General features: G+C 48.1%; 1 protein-coding gene across 5 annotated transcripts; it reads left to right on the top strand.

The window, feature by feature from the left end:
• Positions 1–682: 682 nt before the first annotated feature.
• Positions 683–14,384, top strand: LOC129211899 (UAP56-interacting factor-like). 5 transcript variants are annotated; one of them, XM_054839683.1, is made up of 9 exons: positions 683–833; positions 4,226–4,369; positions 7,717–7,859; positions 9,908–10,035; positions 10,899–10,983; positions 11,410–11,453; positions 11,540–11,614; positions 12,250–12,361; positions 13,102–14,384. In XM_054839683.1, the coding sequence occupies exons 1-9, from the start codon at positions 752–754 to the stop codon at positions 13,195–13,197; spliced, it is 909 nt and encodes a 302-aa protein (XP_054695658.1). In that variant the 5' UTR covers positions 683–751; the 3' UTR covers positions 13,198–14,384. The 5 variants fall into 5 exon arrangements, with proteins under 5 accessions (XP_054695658.1, XP_054695657.1, XP_054695656.1 ...); XM_054839682.1 differs by having other exon boundaries at positions 10,896–10,983; XM_054839681.1 differs by having other exon boundaries at positions 11,413–11,453; positions 12,250–14,384.
• The last annotated feature ends 1,543 nt before the right edge of the window (positions 14,385–15,927 follow it).

Here is a 15,927-nt window from a genome sequence, read left to right as displayed (position 1 = left end):
TCTGACTTCTGCGAGTGACTGGGTGCTGAAAGACCAATCCCAAATGGACGCTCCCTCCCCAAGAAGCTCATAAATACAAACAACAGACTTCATACCTGAATACAAGCCAAAAGTGCCTCCATTTGTAAAATTACCTTGGTTTTCTAGTCTTTCTAGGCAAAGTCATTCCTTCTTTTACATCGCTCAGAAATGACTGATGGGTTTTTAAGGTCTACCTGCCTCTCTGCTCCTAGCATAAAGCTCAGAGGAGAATAATTCGGGGGGGGGTGGGGGGGCAGGAGGAGAAGAGAGAGAGTGTTAGCACAGAGGCTGGGGAATGTCACTTTGGAGAGAACTAGAGGGGGGTGCTGATGGAAAGGATCCCCCGAATAAATGGGGAGGCTGCGAGGGCGACTGCTGGGGTGCAGAGCGGCAGAGAGCCAGGGCAGGGCTGGGCAAAGAGAGAATGCCCTGGGGCGCAGAAGGCAGAGCTGGCTGGAGAGTGGGGGGGCTGGAGGGGATGCTTGCGGAGCAAGCTACTGGGATGCTCGGGGGGGTGGGTGGGGGCTGGTGGACGGTCACCTTGCGGAGAGAGGGGGTGTCCGGGCACAGAGGGCAGAGTGCCCATGGGTGGGTGCCCGGGCAGGGCCGGCCAGGGTGGGTGCAGGGTGCCGGTGGCGGTGCCGCCGCGGGGTGCCGCCGGCGGGTGCCGGCAGATTCCGGGCAGGCGCACTGGGCGGTGCGGGGCGGCGGCACTGCGCGCTGGGAGCCCATGGAGGCGGCGGGGCCGCAGCCGGAGCTGGGCCCCGCGGCGGGGCCGCAGCCGGGAGCCGAGGAGATTGACATGTCCCTGGGTAGGTCCGGCGGGGCAAGGGTCCCTGCCCGGGCGGGGGGCGGCGGGCAGGGGCGGGGGGGCGGCGGGCAGGGCCTGGCCCGGCGCGGGGCTCCGTGAGCCCGACGGGGCCCGGGGGCTTGGTTTGTGCTTGTATGTGTCGTGACGGCGTAGGGAAAGTCGGGCAGAGGAGCGTGGTGCGGCCCCGCAGTGCCGGCTACGCCCGCACCTGGTTGCGGTGGAAGGAGATCGGGCAGGAAAAGGCGAAGAAGTACCCGAGCGAGGGGGAGGGATCCCGGCTTCAAACCCATCTCTGTGCTTTGCTGGCAGCATCCCGTAACGTCAGGGGAGAGCGTCAAGCGCCGCGGGTTGAGAGGGTTACATAAATGAGCCCTCTATTGAAATGAAGATATGAGACATACCCTCGGGTGTGTAGGCTATTTATAGCAGCTTGCTTGTGATGCTCGCCATTCCCCTGGCACTGGATATGTGAACTGTGCATAAACAACTGCCCTTTTATTAACTCCAGAGGCCTGGACTGTAATGCTTGGATGATAGATCTTGGTGGATTATCATGTTGACATCTCTGCTGTGGAAGGAAAGTCCACCAGCACCTTTTATTACTGGGTCAGCTTCCTAACTCATTTCTTCCCAGCAATGAGTCACTTGTCAGGAATGGCAGAACATTTTCCATTGCAAACTCAAACTGATCCTTTGGCTGATGCGCCCTTATTTTAATGGTGCTATGAGGATTTACAGCAATAGCGGGTCCCTAATTTTTCATTTAGTCTTTTCTCATGGTGTTGCACACCCTTTTTCTGTTTGCTGACGTGCAATACTCCCTTTGCTTTTGCTCTCCTTTAGTGCTTCCCTCGGTCAGACCTCCTGTGGTCCACCTCCATATTCAATCCAGAATACACCTTACTCAGGGCAGAAGAGAGAACTGCAAAACAAGAGCCATGGTGAAGAACTGATACTTTTACCTTCAGGTGCTTGTTTCTGTGCTTTCACAGACATTGGCCCTCACTTGAGCTAGCAGTCATAGGAAACTACAGGAGTTACTCTGAAACTGCCCTGATAGATCTAATTCTGTCTTGAGGGCATTAGGGGTACCTTAAATGACCTCTCAGGATCCCTTACAGCCTTACGTAGTACTGCATTACCTTGCTCTGTTAACCCCATCATATTTATGGGCGCAAAAGACAGGGTAAAAACTCATACCAAACAGAAAAAGACACTGAAAAGTTACAGACCAGGCACCTGAGCTTTCTCCTCTCTGTTCCCAGCGAGCTCTTCCTTGCACTGTAGATAGCCCACCCTTGGATGTCTGCATCCACCTCCCTGCAGAGCAAGCAGGGATGCTGTCAATATGCTTCAAAGCAGCCTGTGCCCCAAATAGCACATGTCCTGAAGGCACACTTAGCTGAGAACATTAGTGCATTCATACCAAGAACATCGCCCAGCCTCTCCCAGCGTGCTCTCTTCCTCGCAGACTTGATAGAGAAATCACAAAAGCAGTCATGCAGCCTATCCTTACATCTGATCTTGTTTGCTTTCCCTGGGCTTTGTATTAATTTGGACACAGGAGTTTCCTGATAGAAAATGACAAATGACAAGCGCTGGAGGTATGATGTGCTGTTTGTGATAATCATCCATTGGAAGCTAATGGCACTTCTGTGCTTCCACTCCAGTGATTCATTAAGGAGTTGGAGTAGCCACTGCCTCGGAAAAGGCCTGATTTGGACATTTCTTTCCTTTCTACTTTGTTAAAGTGAAGTTAAAACGTTCTGCTTGGAGGTTAACAGACATGGCTTTATTACTTGCTATTTCTTTTCTGGAAGGTTTGAGGTTAAAAGAAGAAATTGTTGGAAAATATGAATTAATGAGGAGATGTCCCTTTGCCTTTTGTCGGTTTGGTCTTCATCAGAACAGCTTGAATTAAGAAGATCGTCTTGATTTCAAACCAACCCATTGAGAACTGAAGGGGCTTTGAGCTGTTTCTTGATAGAGCTCTGCATCTAAAAGTAGTTTGTGCATGGTCCAGATACCTCAACTTCCAGTGCCATCTTTTAAAGAGTTAAAACACTTGTTCAGGATGGGCATGAGCTTTCAAAACCCTGTCAAGTATACTCTGGATACTGCAGGTGGATCATCACCTTCCTTTGTGTCCCTTGTGCTCTCTGCATTGTAAAACAGAGCACTCAGTGCAGGGGATGTGCAGCTGGTTACAACAGCAGAGCCTAGGGAAGCACCCGGAATGCTTGCCTAGGTCTGAACTGGTGAAGCACAGTGGCAAAATGTCCTTGGTAGAAATTTTGTTTCATCTTCTCAGTGCTACTAATATAGTTTTAAGCCAAAAGTGTCTAAATCACAGGGAAAATATTTAGTTGTTTCATGCAGGCTCAGCGCCTTGGGAACTGCATTTGGATGGTGTCTTGCGAAGAAAGTGAGAAACATCTTGCAGTTTGTGGAAGAGCTCAGTAGAGTACATTTTCAGAGCTGCCTAATAAAATTTGGGTGAGGGGAGTCCTGGGACATCGGCAGGACATACTGGGTCTGTGTTGCTGCATTCAGGCTGTTTTACACCCCTTTTGTGGAGGGGAGGCAATGCTGAGAGGCATTCAGAGGTGAGAGGCAGCTGTGCCTCGTTCCAGCACTCATACTGCAGTGTATGGGCTGGTTGCCCTCCTTCCTGTCTGCAGAGACATGGTGAACCATGAGTGTTTGCAGGACCATGATGTCCCCTTTCTTGACAGTCAACCTGTACAAGTGAGATTCCTTCCCCACAGCCCTCACATTGCAGCCTTTGCTGTACCAAGCTTCAGTTCTCCCCTTTACAAATGTAGGGCGTTTGTGGTGTTTATACATCAGGGACACATCCTCTGCATGGGGCAGGGCCCGTGTCCCATGCATGGCAGGGGGAGCCCATGGAGCGGCTGTCACAGTGTGGGTGCACCCATGGGTCGTCACAGTGTGGGTGCTTCTGCCCATTCTCCCCCCTCACCTCTCCTGCAGCCTCCCAAGTGAGACCTTCTCAAAAAATGTTCTCTGCCCAGCACTGAGCTCCCAGTGCCCCTGCAAAAACATATTCCCTTATGCTTGTGGGAAATCTGCAGGATCAGGTCCCTCGGTGGGACGTGGGTCTGAAATCTCTGTCCTGCACATGGTGAATACGTGCTGGATGGTAGCACATTTTTAAATAATTTGCTGCACTCTAATCTCCAGCTCACAGGAGCTGAGTAAATTGATCCTATACTTTCTAAGCTAAGCTTAATCTTTCATTGTCTGGCCAGCCGAGCTCACAGAACTGCAAGCTCCATTTTTACTGTGCACAATTGCAAGCACCAAAAGCAGGAATCACTGTCAGTAGAAAGGGCAGGTTTTATGGGTTTCCCTTTTGCCATTTTGATCTAGATGACATCATAAAACGCCACAGGAAAGAGCAGACAGATGCCAGCACCATGGGGGACAGGCGAAGGCAGCAGGTCAAGAACAGGAATTCAGCGTATGGGTACGGGCGGCCCCGTTTCTGCACCTGGATGCAGAGGAATTTGCAAGGTAGGTGAGCACCTTGGGACGGTGGAGGCGTGCCAAGCTGGAAAACACAGTTGTGTAACAAAATACAGCTCTTAAATCCTTCCCCTATCTAATTCCTGTGTGTGTATAAGATGTACTCGGGCTCTGAATAGCTTTTCTGTCTGCGACAATGGAATATCAGGGCCTTTTCAGAGCATAAATTAATCCATTTCTCTCCCTTCCACCCTGTCATGAATGACTAATTCAAAGTGACTTAATATCTATTCTCTATTCCCCTTTGGCTTTGCATATTTTAATTATGCCTTTTCCTAATCCTTTTTTTCCCAGAACACACTTAAATTACCCCTTCAGTAACTGTCTTTGATAGCTCAGTTATTGGAGCTAATTTGTCACTTTTGCCAACCATGCTATTTTTATGATGAGTTTTTTTATAATACCGAGTGATCACACACTAATCTGTATTTGGTTCCTCTAGGTTTTATCTGCAAAACTAAAGTGATCTGCTGCATGAAATGCCATCTCTATCAACATTTTGCTTTCTCTTTTAAATTACTGCTAAATCACCTCATTGAAGATTTTAGTGACATTTTGCAGCAATGTCTTTGCAGTCTTCCCTTGGAGTGCCCATGGCACATCAGGACAGTGGGATTGCTGGAAGCAGTCCTGCTGGTCTCCAATCTGTCTCCCACTCACATGTTCTTGGTCTCCACCACATATTGTCTTACCGAGAATCGTTCAAAACAGAATGATGATAATTGCCATTTGCAAATTGATTTTTCTGTCAAGAACACAGGCTTTGATATTCTTCCACACTCAAGCGACTACGGCATACAGAGTCAAATAAATCAAGCAAAATTTTTGTTAACTATTCCTTAGATAGGAGAAGTTTTCTGTTCATTTATAGAATTATTTCTGCTAGTCTTAGTATATCATAGGTTTTGAGTCTGCATTCAGCCCTGCCAAGTGCAGGGACGCACCATGCTATGTGGTGTTGATGTCAGTAGCAATTTTGGGAAGCTCAGCATGACTGGGAATTTAGCCCATAAGTCTTCAGGGGCTCATTTTACTTCAGTCCCTGCTGAAGTTCAGTCCCTTCTGGGCTGAGATGTGATAACCATTATCAAAATGACGATCAGAACAGCCCAGCACTGTAATGACAGAGGATGGAGAAGGGTATTATGCTGATTAAACCAGCAAGAGAATTTGTGCTGTTATAAATGCTGTTATCCCACCTGGAATGTGGCTTAAACCATCTCCCCAGTGGGGGAAAGATAGTTTTTAATGACAAGAAATTTGAATTTCAAATCTCCTCAGAAAAAGAGTCTGTCAGACATCGGGGCTTCTCCCCAAACTGGACTGCTGGGCAGAGGTGCCTCTTGGCCAACCCAGGTGGATTTAGCACCAGGCTCTGGGTGTGCACCCAGACATGGAGCGGGTTTTCCCCAGCTCCTGATGCTGTGGGGTTTTATTCAAATGTTCTTTCATTAATAAATATCTGCCAGACTTTTTGCAGAGATGGAGCCTCCCATGTGTCACACTTCAGGATACACATGACAGACCGAGGCTGTGGTCCCCAGCTGGCGAACACGCGGTACCCCTCGGAGGCTGATGACTCCGTCATTAGTTATTTACACTGGCTGAGGTGTGCCTGAGTGCACCGCTGAGCAGAGGCTCTCTAATAGGAACTGACTGACAGGGCCGTGATTTTCTAGTCAGGGCTGCCTTTTGCATCAGTCCCTCCCATCGCACCGATGAAATACCCAGGAAAGGCCTGAGCTCAGTCTGTCTTGCTGCAGAGGAGATGCCCTCTCTGGGGTGCAGGAGAGCTGTGTTGCAAGGCTTGGTGGCCTGTGGGAGAGCGGTCTGGCAAACAGGCAAGGTAGAGGGGCAAGCACAGGGTGGTTGTTGAAGGGAACAAGAAAGGGAAAAACAAACTGTGGGAACAGAACCAGGAGGAAAAAAAGGGCCATTAAACACAGTGAGACCACACCTGATCAAAAAGACAGATTGCCAAAATTCAAGTGTTTGTTGGGAGAGGAAGATTTATACACCTACACTTCTGTGGTGAGAGGGCACCATTTGCAAAGAAAATAACTACTGGCCCCACAGAGCTTGTGAAGAGCATTGCATTTTTGTGAGTGTTCCCAACCAGCACCTCCGGCCGTAGGGAGCAAAGCTCCCCGATGTGCTGTTCGGGTGGTGCTTCCCACGGGCATGCCCTGGTGCCCTTTTGGTTTAAAGCCAGAGCAGCTCAAATCATCTTCACTTGTATTCCAATGTAACCAGCCCGTGCTGGCGCCGACCGGTCTTACAGTCGGTGGCGGAAGCCTTCATTAATCACTGCGGTGGTGGCCCCGACAGCAACGTCACTACTGCCTCAGAACACTTCATTTCTAATTGCTCTGAGTCATTATAAATTGCTGTGATGTAGGAATCAATGGTATAGGATCAATACATGTGTCTAACTGCTCTGTGGTTTGTATCAGTGAGGTTCTGCTATATGGCGCAGGGTTTAACCACACTCTTGCTGTCCTCTACCATGTGCTGCTTTATGCCTGATTTATGCACCCGTCTGTGTGCACATTTTACTGGTATAGTGACTTGGAAAATGTCTACTTCATTATGACTGCAGAAGTTTATCATGTGGAGTAATTAGGCTTTAATGCACTGTGCCTCCATATGACAGAGTGCTTTCCTCTCACCCAACACTTCGGCACTCTTCAAAATCATAAACAGGCTTAGGGGAAAATGTTAAATGCAAGATGGGCTGTTGGTGTGTGTGTACTGTAGAGTTACGTAAAACAGCAGCAGGAGGTGCCCCTTTCAGTATGGGTACTAAGTAAGGATATGTCAAGCTAAAAAAAAAAACAAGTAAAAAATATATAAAAATTATGGTCCAGTCTTCACTTATCAAGTGCTGTAATGTGGGCACTCAGAGCTATTCCAGGCTGCTGTGGGGTTGGCTCCCAGATGCTCAATTCACTTGCGTACCTGTATCAAAAGGCATTTTCCATTTCATGTTAATTCACAGCAATGTGAGCTCTGACAACAGATTGACAGGTTTCCTGATGTAAGTGTTCCTGCCTTTATTAGGAATCAGTATTGTGGAAGGCTTTTCTCTTCTATACTCTTTTAAATCAAATACTGTGTTTGTCAGTCCTACATGTAATAAGAATGTTAGTGAAACATTGGAAAGCTAAATTATTTAATAGTCTGCAAAATTAATTTAATTTTCTGGAATAAATTAATGTGATTCTTGCATCACTATATATATAGATACTCCTATATCATATTAAGTTAACCTGTAATCCATTCTTAATCATAAATCGAGTTTTGAAGGATGCTAAAATAAGAGTTTATTTTCGTAGGACCTAACCGTTTTAGAAGAGGGTTTGGACAGCAACAGTACAATCGGAGACAATTCAGGAATATGGTGCCTGGTCCCAGGAGAAGAGCAGCTGCCGCATTAAATGGAGTGAGCCCTTTAAATCGCCAGGGATCATCTCAAGAGGTAAGGGGGTAAGGAAGGTACAGCTGTTCCCAAATGTCATGTAGAAATCTGCTGGATTTTATGATCCTGGATCACCTCAAAGAACAATCTACATAAAAAATTTACAGGCATCATCTTTTATTTGCCTGTGCACAGCATTTGTATGCATAGGTGAGGACAGACAGATATACATATAAAATAGCAATTTTCCAGTTGGTTATATAAGCTTATGACTTGGCATAATTTTACTGAATCTATTCCCATGGGTTTTGCAAAAAAGATTTTTTTAAAATGTGTTCTTAAAAGATTTTAAAATATTTCCATAAAAACAAATTCCATGTCACCATGTCATCTTATGTTACTACTATCATTTAGAGGAGGTATGTTAAGATTCACCATTGTTTGTCCTCCACCCAGAGCATTTTCCAAGGTCCAGTGAAGTCAAAGTACAGACTGTTGTTGACTTCAGGTGGCTTTAGCTCAGAGACACACTTTTCACTAGCAAGTGGTTATCCCCCGCAGAGACACTGATTCCCAGTACTGTGACAGCCATGAGTCAGGTTGCCCACGTGCTTCAGTGTAAAATGCCTTTTTTTTTTTTTCATTCATGGCTTTCTCTTTTTCAAATTTAAATGTTTAGGTCTTGTCTCTGCTCAAAAACACTTTTAAAAAAATTTAAATATTTTCATTTGGGTTTTGAGTTATTTTTAAGACTCAAGAGATGGGCAGGAAGGTACGTGTTCACCATTGAAGTAATTCTTACAGCTTTCTTTTGAGTGTCACTAATATTAAACTGGCCTTGTGTAGAAGGTAGAAATCAAGTGGGTAGATAGTCCTCTGTGAGAGGGGGTTGGTTTTTTCTGCACTGATGGAAATCCACTCAATTAGGAGGTCATGTATGCTCAGTAAGCTTTTAAAAAACACCAAAGTGGTGAACATGATGGCACATTTACTGGCTGTGTCCTGGGGGTATAAATAAGAGAGCCCTAAGCTGAGCATGCATGTGAATGGAGTGTGGTTATTCCTGAAAATAGAGACTGTGATGACTCAGACATTGAGTGTGGCTGGGTATTAACAGAAAGTAATAAGCAGTTGCTAGGAGGCATAATTCTACAGTAGCTTCCATTTTGCAGAAATAAACCAAGTGGGAAGAATGTGGAAAAACATCTCAGTTAGAGGGTAGTAACAGTGATGGTGGTTGTCCCACAGAAACGAATGGGAGAGAGTCTGTGAGAGTTTGTATAAGTAACTGCAGGAGGACCTACACTGCTGAGGGATCTTCTGATGAGCTTCATGCTTCAGGGCTTGGACCAGGCAATGTACGTGTCCAAACAAGAAAGAGTCAATGACCGAAAAGAGACCTGAGCAAAGCTATAATGCATGGCTTGTGTGAGATTTGCTCTCCATGGGCTAATTTTTTTTTGTATTTCTGCACCATTAGAATGAAACATTCTTCCTGGTACTTGTTTTTTCATGCCCAGGAACTGAAGCACACGTACTGATTGTTGACTACAGTGCATGCTAAGTGCAAATGTTGAGACTACAGCAACACTACTCAGTAGACATATTCTTGCCATAGATACGGAAAACCATGGAAGAGACCAGGTTTTAATAGATTTAGTGAGGAATCAGTTTCCCATCAAGAAAATATCAAAGGAGAAAAAAAAAAGCATTTCCAGAGCAGCATTGTTCTGTTGCAAGACTGCAGAAGTTGCAAAGGAAAAACACTTGGGAATGAGAATACGGGGAATGCAGAGCACGCAGCATGGGGCTGAGCCCCCTTTGAAGCAATTGCAAGTGGTGCTGAACATGTCCGAGAGCAGCGAGGGAACTGCTGCAGTGTCAGCAATCACCACCTGCACTTTGAGGCAGGCTGGATTTCCTTCTCCTGGAGTCTAGGCTCCCCTAGACGAAGCCAAGAAAATGCCAAATAAATGCACTGGCTTTTCAGGCAGTGACAGCCGGCAGAGGGAAGGACAGTTGCGTGCTGTCGTTCGCGCTCGCTGCTTCTCCATGCACCGAAGATTGCGGCACAGGTGGCAACTGCTGAGCTCTCGCTGTTCTTTCAGGGTAACAAGAACAATGAGGCTTTCACCAAAAGCAGCAACAGCGGGCAGCTGGAGGGACAGCGACGGCCACCCCCAGGCCCCAAGAAATTCCGAGCAGCTGCTACCAGCACCCATGCCCCAGGGAGAAGGTAAAATCTTTTGTAACTCTGGGCTTTTTTTGGTTTTCAGTGATTCCCTGTGCAGTTCCTGGGGCTCTGCTGTCAGTCTGTGCCAGCTGGGAGTGGCTACAGCCGTGTGCTCACGCAACATGAGAAAAATACCCCTGGGTGTGTTAGGAAGGCACCTATTTATTTTGAAAATAAAACAGCCTCATGCTGATAGTTAATAATTCAGATATTAGATCTGTTGTTCTATTTTAGGAAGCATGGAAAATGTGACCTTTGTATTTTTATTAAACTTTTCCTCTGTCACTTTTGGGAAAATTCTTGAAGGCTAAAATAGCGTTGTTTTTCATAAAGGCAGGAGATACAGATTCCAGCCATAAGGGATAGGCAGGGAGAGGGAGTTTGTCCCAGTGAGGGCTGCAGGAGCAGACGCTGCGCCCCAGGAGCTGTGACGAAGGCAGGCTGCTGGGCACTGGGCACAGTCTCACTGCCTGTCTCATTGTGGTCCTTGTGTTCTCTGAGCTCCAAAGCAAGCTCCGTTGCAATCCCATCTTTCTCTGCTCTGAGTAGAGCAGGGACTGAATGACCTCCAGAGGTCCCTTCTGATCAGATTTTTTTCTACGATTTTCTTCCATGATTTTTTTTTTTTTAAATGAGCAGAGTTCAGGACAAACACAAGCTGTTTTTTCATTTGAGCAGAAAAACAAGTTCCTCTGAAGTCCTTTGCTGGCAGAAAAACCTGTTGGGCTGAACTTGGTAACACACAGCCTCTTTTGCTTCTCATACTGTTTTTTAATACCACACTTAGGTATTTCAGGATTAAACTTTAGGAGAGACCTGGCATCATATTCACCTATGTCCTTTTCTCTCTTCTCCTTTACCAGCAGGCCTTTCCTGCTAAACAGGGGACCAGCCTTCCAGCAGAAGCGGATGATGCAGCAGCGGTTCTCCAAAGCCAACTTTCAGAGAGGGGTCAGTATTGAGACATTTTCTCTGCAACCTGCTAATGGTGACAAGCCTTCAGTTTTACCAGCCTTTGCCCAGTTGTATCTTTGCTTCCAAAAGTAACTGGGAGAGATAGATGACTCTAACAATGAATATATTCCTAGGAAAGTATTTGCAGGACAGGTAATTTTTAATGCAGCTTAATATTCTGGCAGCTGGTAAATAAAACCCAGGCAGGTGATAAAAGTAAAGCTTGCAGCTTATACAGCAGCACAAGCAGGGCAAAGTAAAGCCACCCCATACAGATCACTGTGCCAGCAGGAAACCCAAAATTAGCAAATTTCTGGATAACAGGCAAAGCTATTCAGATACACCAAATGAAGTACTGGAAAAGGAATCATTGTTTCTGAGAGCTAATTCTATAATTCATTTTTAAAAAAATGTATTTCACAGCAGATGGATGCTAATGGAGAAGGGAAACCACCAAGGATGAGAAGGTAATTGGTGAACAAAGGCACGCTGCAAACACAACGTGCTCTTTCACAGTTGAATCGCAGCTGGATACATCTCCCTGTCTTGGCAGGTGGCAAGTGAAACCCAGCCCTGGAGCAGTTCTGACAGTTTCTGTGGCTAATCCCCAGGCAGGCCAGACTGGCACGTAAGTAAATGAGGTGATTTGTTAGGATGGGAGCCCTACAAAAGACATTGCAAATCCCTTTAACATTATTGCAGCTTCACTTCTTCTATAACGAGTGTGCAATGAATGGTCCAGACCCAAAATGGTTAGCGAATGATGTCTCATTCCCTTCTCACCATATCTGAAAGGAAACAGTAATTACCGTGTGGCTTGTTTGTTATCCAGAATAAGGAGAAATGGAAGTGCCAGCAGCATGTGGGAGAAACGCTGCGTGCCCCAAAGGGACACCGCACGCTTGCTGTGTAAGAGGAACACAGAGGCTGGAAAGCAGCAGCTTCACCCCTGGGCTGAGCCGGTGCAGCTGCAGGACCCGGCACCCAGCTAGGGGCAGAAAGAAGGGTGGGTGAGGGCACTTGGCATGTCCTGGGTGCAGAGAGCACCCCATGATAGCCTTGATGTGATGCATTCCCCAGTGCTGGAACTCTGCCTGCAGAGCAGCTCTCCTGGCACCCTTTAGACTTCCCCAGGCTGCCATGAGACATGCCATGGGACACATGGGACACGCGGGTTTCTCCTTTACTCCTTGCTGGTTTGCAGACGATAGGAAGTGAGCTGCCTTCGCATCCTGAGTGACTGCAGATCTGTGCTTTCCCCAGGCCCGGATCCAAGCGCCCGTTCCTGCGAAGCCAGAGGCCCCCACCACGGGCCACCAAGCCCCAGCCCAAGGGGGTGCTGCTGAGATTCAATTTCCGCGCAATGGCCAACCAGGTAGAGGATTGTCGACGGGACAGGCGGCGCCTTGCACCCTGCAGCAGCCCTGCCACTAAGCTGTTAACGTCATGCTCAGGTTTTTGGGTCTGCCAGTTGGGTTTATCTAGCATAACCCAGGAGAAAAGTCCTGTAGCCTTGTTGGCTAGGTTGCTAACAAAACTGAAAGCATCGGAGAAGACTTCAGCAACTACAGACTCAGCCCAATTTTCCCCGCCTTTCTTGGCCTGTCCATGTGCTTGCTCAGAGCGGGGAGATGCTGCTTGTGAGCAGTCCTGGCTGGGAGGGGACTGTTCCACTGTTGGTGCTCCCCACTTCTCAGAGACACACAGCACTTCTGGGCTTTGCTCTCTCTTTGCTTTGGTGACCTCAGTGCCATGTTTTACGCTGAAGTATGGTCCAAGAGTCCCCAGGGCAGATCAGAAATCCCGCTCCACCTTCTTCATTGCCGGTGTTTCTTGTCTGGATGGTTTGATTTTACTTGATGCCTTATGCTCAAATGCCATCTGCTTGCTCCTGTTCCTGCTGACACCTGGTGTCTTGGGCTGGGTGCTGCTTGGATGTTTTCCAGCCTCACACAGTCTGTCAAGCTCCTTGTCTCCATGTGCTGAGTGATTTAATTGACTAACTGGCTGTGAAGCACCGTCCTGACTGATGGGCTCTAATCAATACCCTGCTCCAAGTTTGGCCATGCTTTGGCACAAGACACGGGACTGACTCGCTCTCCCTTTCCCCTGCAGACCAGCCTGACGCTGGATGAGAGGTTCTCTGGTCTGAGGAATAAGAGGCGCTTTTCAGCAGCCAGGAGCGCCGGCCGGACAGTCACCATGCCTTAGCACCACATGCTCGTCACAGGGACTGCCCATAACAGTCCAGGCCCTGCAACGGGCAGCTCAATAAAACTCGATAGATTTCCTCTGAGATAGCTGATTTGGCAATGTGCCATCTCCTTCCTTACACGCAGAATGAGTGAGTGATTGAGGGCAGGGACAAGGCAGGATGAGAGTCAGGACCAGAGCACAGGTGGGACACGAGCAGGGTGGTGGAGGGGGATGAGCACAATTGGATTTGCTGGAAGCGCTCTGCCAGGGAGCCATGGGCTGGCACTGGCCCTGTCTCCCTGCCAGGGCACCCTGTGCTGCCCTGGGTGACTCCTGCAAGAGGGAGGGGGACCCAAACCATACCAGTGGAGCCTTTCCTGTGTTGTCCCATGGATGGGACAGGGTTGAGGACACTGTGCATGCCCAGGTGGGAGACAGAGTGGGGAGCGGAGCATGTGTGGGCCTGAAGGACGTGCCCCTGCAGGGATGCTCCAGCTGTCCGCATTCCCCAGCATCCACCTAATCGCCCCATTTGTTGTGTGCAGGCATCCCTGCCTGAAGGTTTGCAGTGTAGGACCCCTCCATCCTGAAAATGTATTGCTCTGCCCCGATAGTCAGACCTGAGCACCCTGTATTTCTGTTTGGTTTGCTGTGCTGTTCTGACTTCTGCTGCCGGCCTGGTTGCGGGGACGGGGTGAGATGTGCTGCTGGAGTGACTGTCCTTGGCGTGGAGCACAGACAGGCTGCCCTAGCCCAAATCAGGTTTTCCAGTGCTGCAGTAGTTCTGCATTAGGGATTTTGTAGGTGCAGCTCCACCCATGCTCAAAGCACCAGCATAATTGATCTAGCAGCTGCAGGAGGGAGGCCAGGCTCTACAGCAGTCCGATAAACATTGGCTAAGATGTTAATGAGCTGGGTCTAGACATTTGTTAACGAAGCCCTGCACCAACCATGAGTCACTGATCTATTCTCCACCCACTGTTGCAACCCAGCACCGAATGCGCTGGACACAGCCTGTTACTGGGCTCTATGCTATACTTATTAAAGTAAATATTTGATAGACTGCTTTACATTTTATGCCAAGCGTCTTTAACAAGAGACTGGACTCGGCATTGGTTTTATAAGAATGTGTGAAATGTTGTTAGTTGATGAACTGCTGATATACGAGTCCAATGCACTGAATAAAAAACTAACTTGTCAAATGTCACCTCTGGTTATTTCCCTTCCTTCAACAGGCTTTTGGCGCAAGTTCAGCCTCGCAGTGTGGCACTGTGGGGCATAATACACATGGCCGCAGGGGCTGTCACCTTGGCGCTTTGGGGGAGGTTGTGATCTGCTGCCGTGACCTGTGGGCCGTGGGGCTCTGATCTGGCCACGCAGGCACTTTGCTGCTCACAAAGCTGGGTCCAAAGCACAGCCAAAGCAGTGGGAGGTTTTCAGTAGGTATTTTGTAAAATCTTTGCTGTGCTCTCTTTGGCCTTTAATGTTACCGGAAAAATGATCAGAGCAGACGTGGCTCAGAGTATGTCCAAAGTGAAATGAATGCAAACTGCCTTCCAGGTTGATGAACTCAGGAGAAGACATGACCACTTCATGCAAATAATCCAGATGTCATAGAATCACAGAATGGTTTGGGTTGGAAGGGACCTTAAAGCCTGTCTAGTTCCACCCCCCCTGCCATGGGCAGGGACACCCTCCACTAGACCAAGTTGCCCAAAGCCTCATCCAACCTGACCTTGAACACTTTCAGGGGTGGGGCATCCACAACATCTCTGAGCAACCTGTTCCAGTGCCTCACCACCCAGTGAAGAATTTCTGGCTAATATCTCATCTAAATCTACCCTCTTTTTAAAGCCATTACCCCTTGTCCTATCGCTACACTCTCTGATAAACAGTCCCTTTGCAGCTTTCCTGTAGACCCCTTCAGGTACTGAAAAGCTGCTATAAGGTCTTCCTGGAGCCTTCTTTTCTCCAGGCTGAACGACCCCAACTCTCTCAGCCTGTCTTCACACAAGAGGTGTTCCAGCCCTCTGATCATCTCATGGCCTCCTTTGGACTTGCTCCAACAGCTCCATGTCCTTCTTATGTTGGGGGCCCCAGCGCTGGACACAGTACTCCAGGTAAGGTCTCACTCGAGCAGAGTAGAGGGGGAGAATCATCTCCTTCAACCTGCTGGTCACACTTCTTGTGATGCAGCCCAGGACACAGCTTTCTAGGCTCCAAGTGCACACTGCCGGCTCATGCTGAGCTTTTCTTCAACCAACACCCCCAAGTCCTTCTCCTCAGGGCTGCTTTCAATCCATTCTCTGCCCAGCCTGTAGTTGTGCTTGGGATTGCCCTGACCCATTGTGCAGGACCTTGCACTTGGCCTTGTTGATCTTCTTGTGGTTTGCACAGGCCCACCTCTCCAGCCTGTCAAGGTCCCTCTGGATGGCATCCCTTCCCTCCAGTGTGTCGACCCCACCACACAGCTTGGTGTCATCTGCAAACTTGCTGAGGGTGCACTCGATCCCACCGTCCATGTCACCAACAAAGATGTTAAACAGTGCCAGTTCCAATACCAACCCCTGAGGAACACCACTCGTCACTGATGTCCACTTGGACATCAAGCCATGGATTCCAGTGTGGTGGAAGATGAACAAGAAACACTGTCACAAATAGCAATATCCCCGAGTTCAGTTGCGCCTTCACTATAAATACTGACTAAAGATGGTAGACTCACTAAGAAAACCTGCTCATTTCTTA

This window comes from Grus americana, chromosome 12, assembly GCF_028858705.1.
Source record: "Grus americana isolate bGruAme1 chromosome 12, bGruAme1.mat, whole genome shotgun sequence".
NCBI classification, from domain to species: domain Eukaryota; kingdom Metazoa; phylum Chordata; class Aves; order Gruiformes; family Gruidae; genus Grus; species Grus americana.
Note: the sequence above shows the minus strand (reverse complement) of the source record. Positions and strands in the feature narration are given on the sequence as shown.

Bases quoted from the DNA above. Each gene is read 5' to 3' on its own strand.
- LOC129211899 (XM_054839679.1), top strand. From the start codon at position 752: ATGGAGGCGGCGGGGCCGCAGCCGGAGCTGGGCCCCGCGGCGGGGCCG. The intron at 7,860-9,907 runs GTAAGGGGGTAA...CTGTTCTTTCAG, and splicing joins GCCAGGGATCATCTCAAGAG to GGTAACAAGAACAATGAGGC. The intron at 11,454-11,539 runs GTAATTGGTGAA...CTGTCTTGGCAG, and splicing joins AAACCACCAAGGATGAGAAG to GTGGCAAGTGAAACCCAGCC.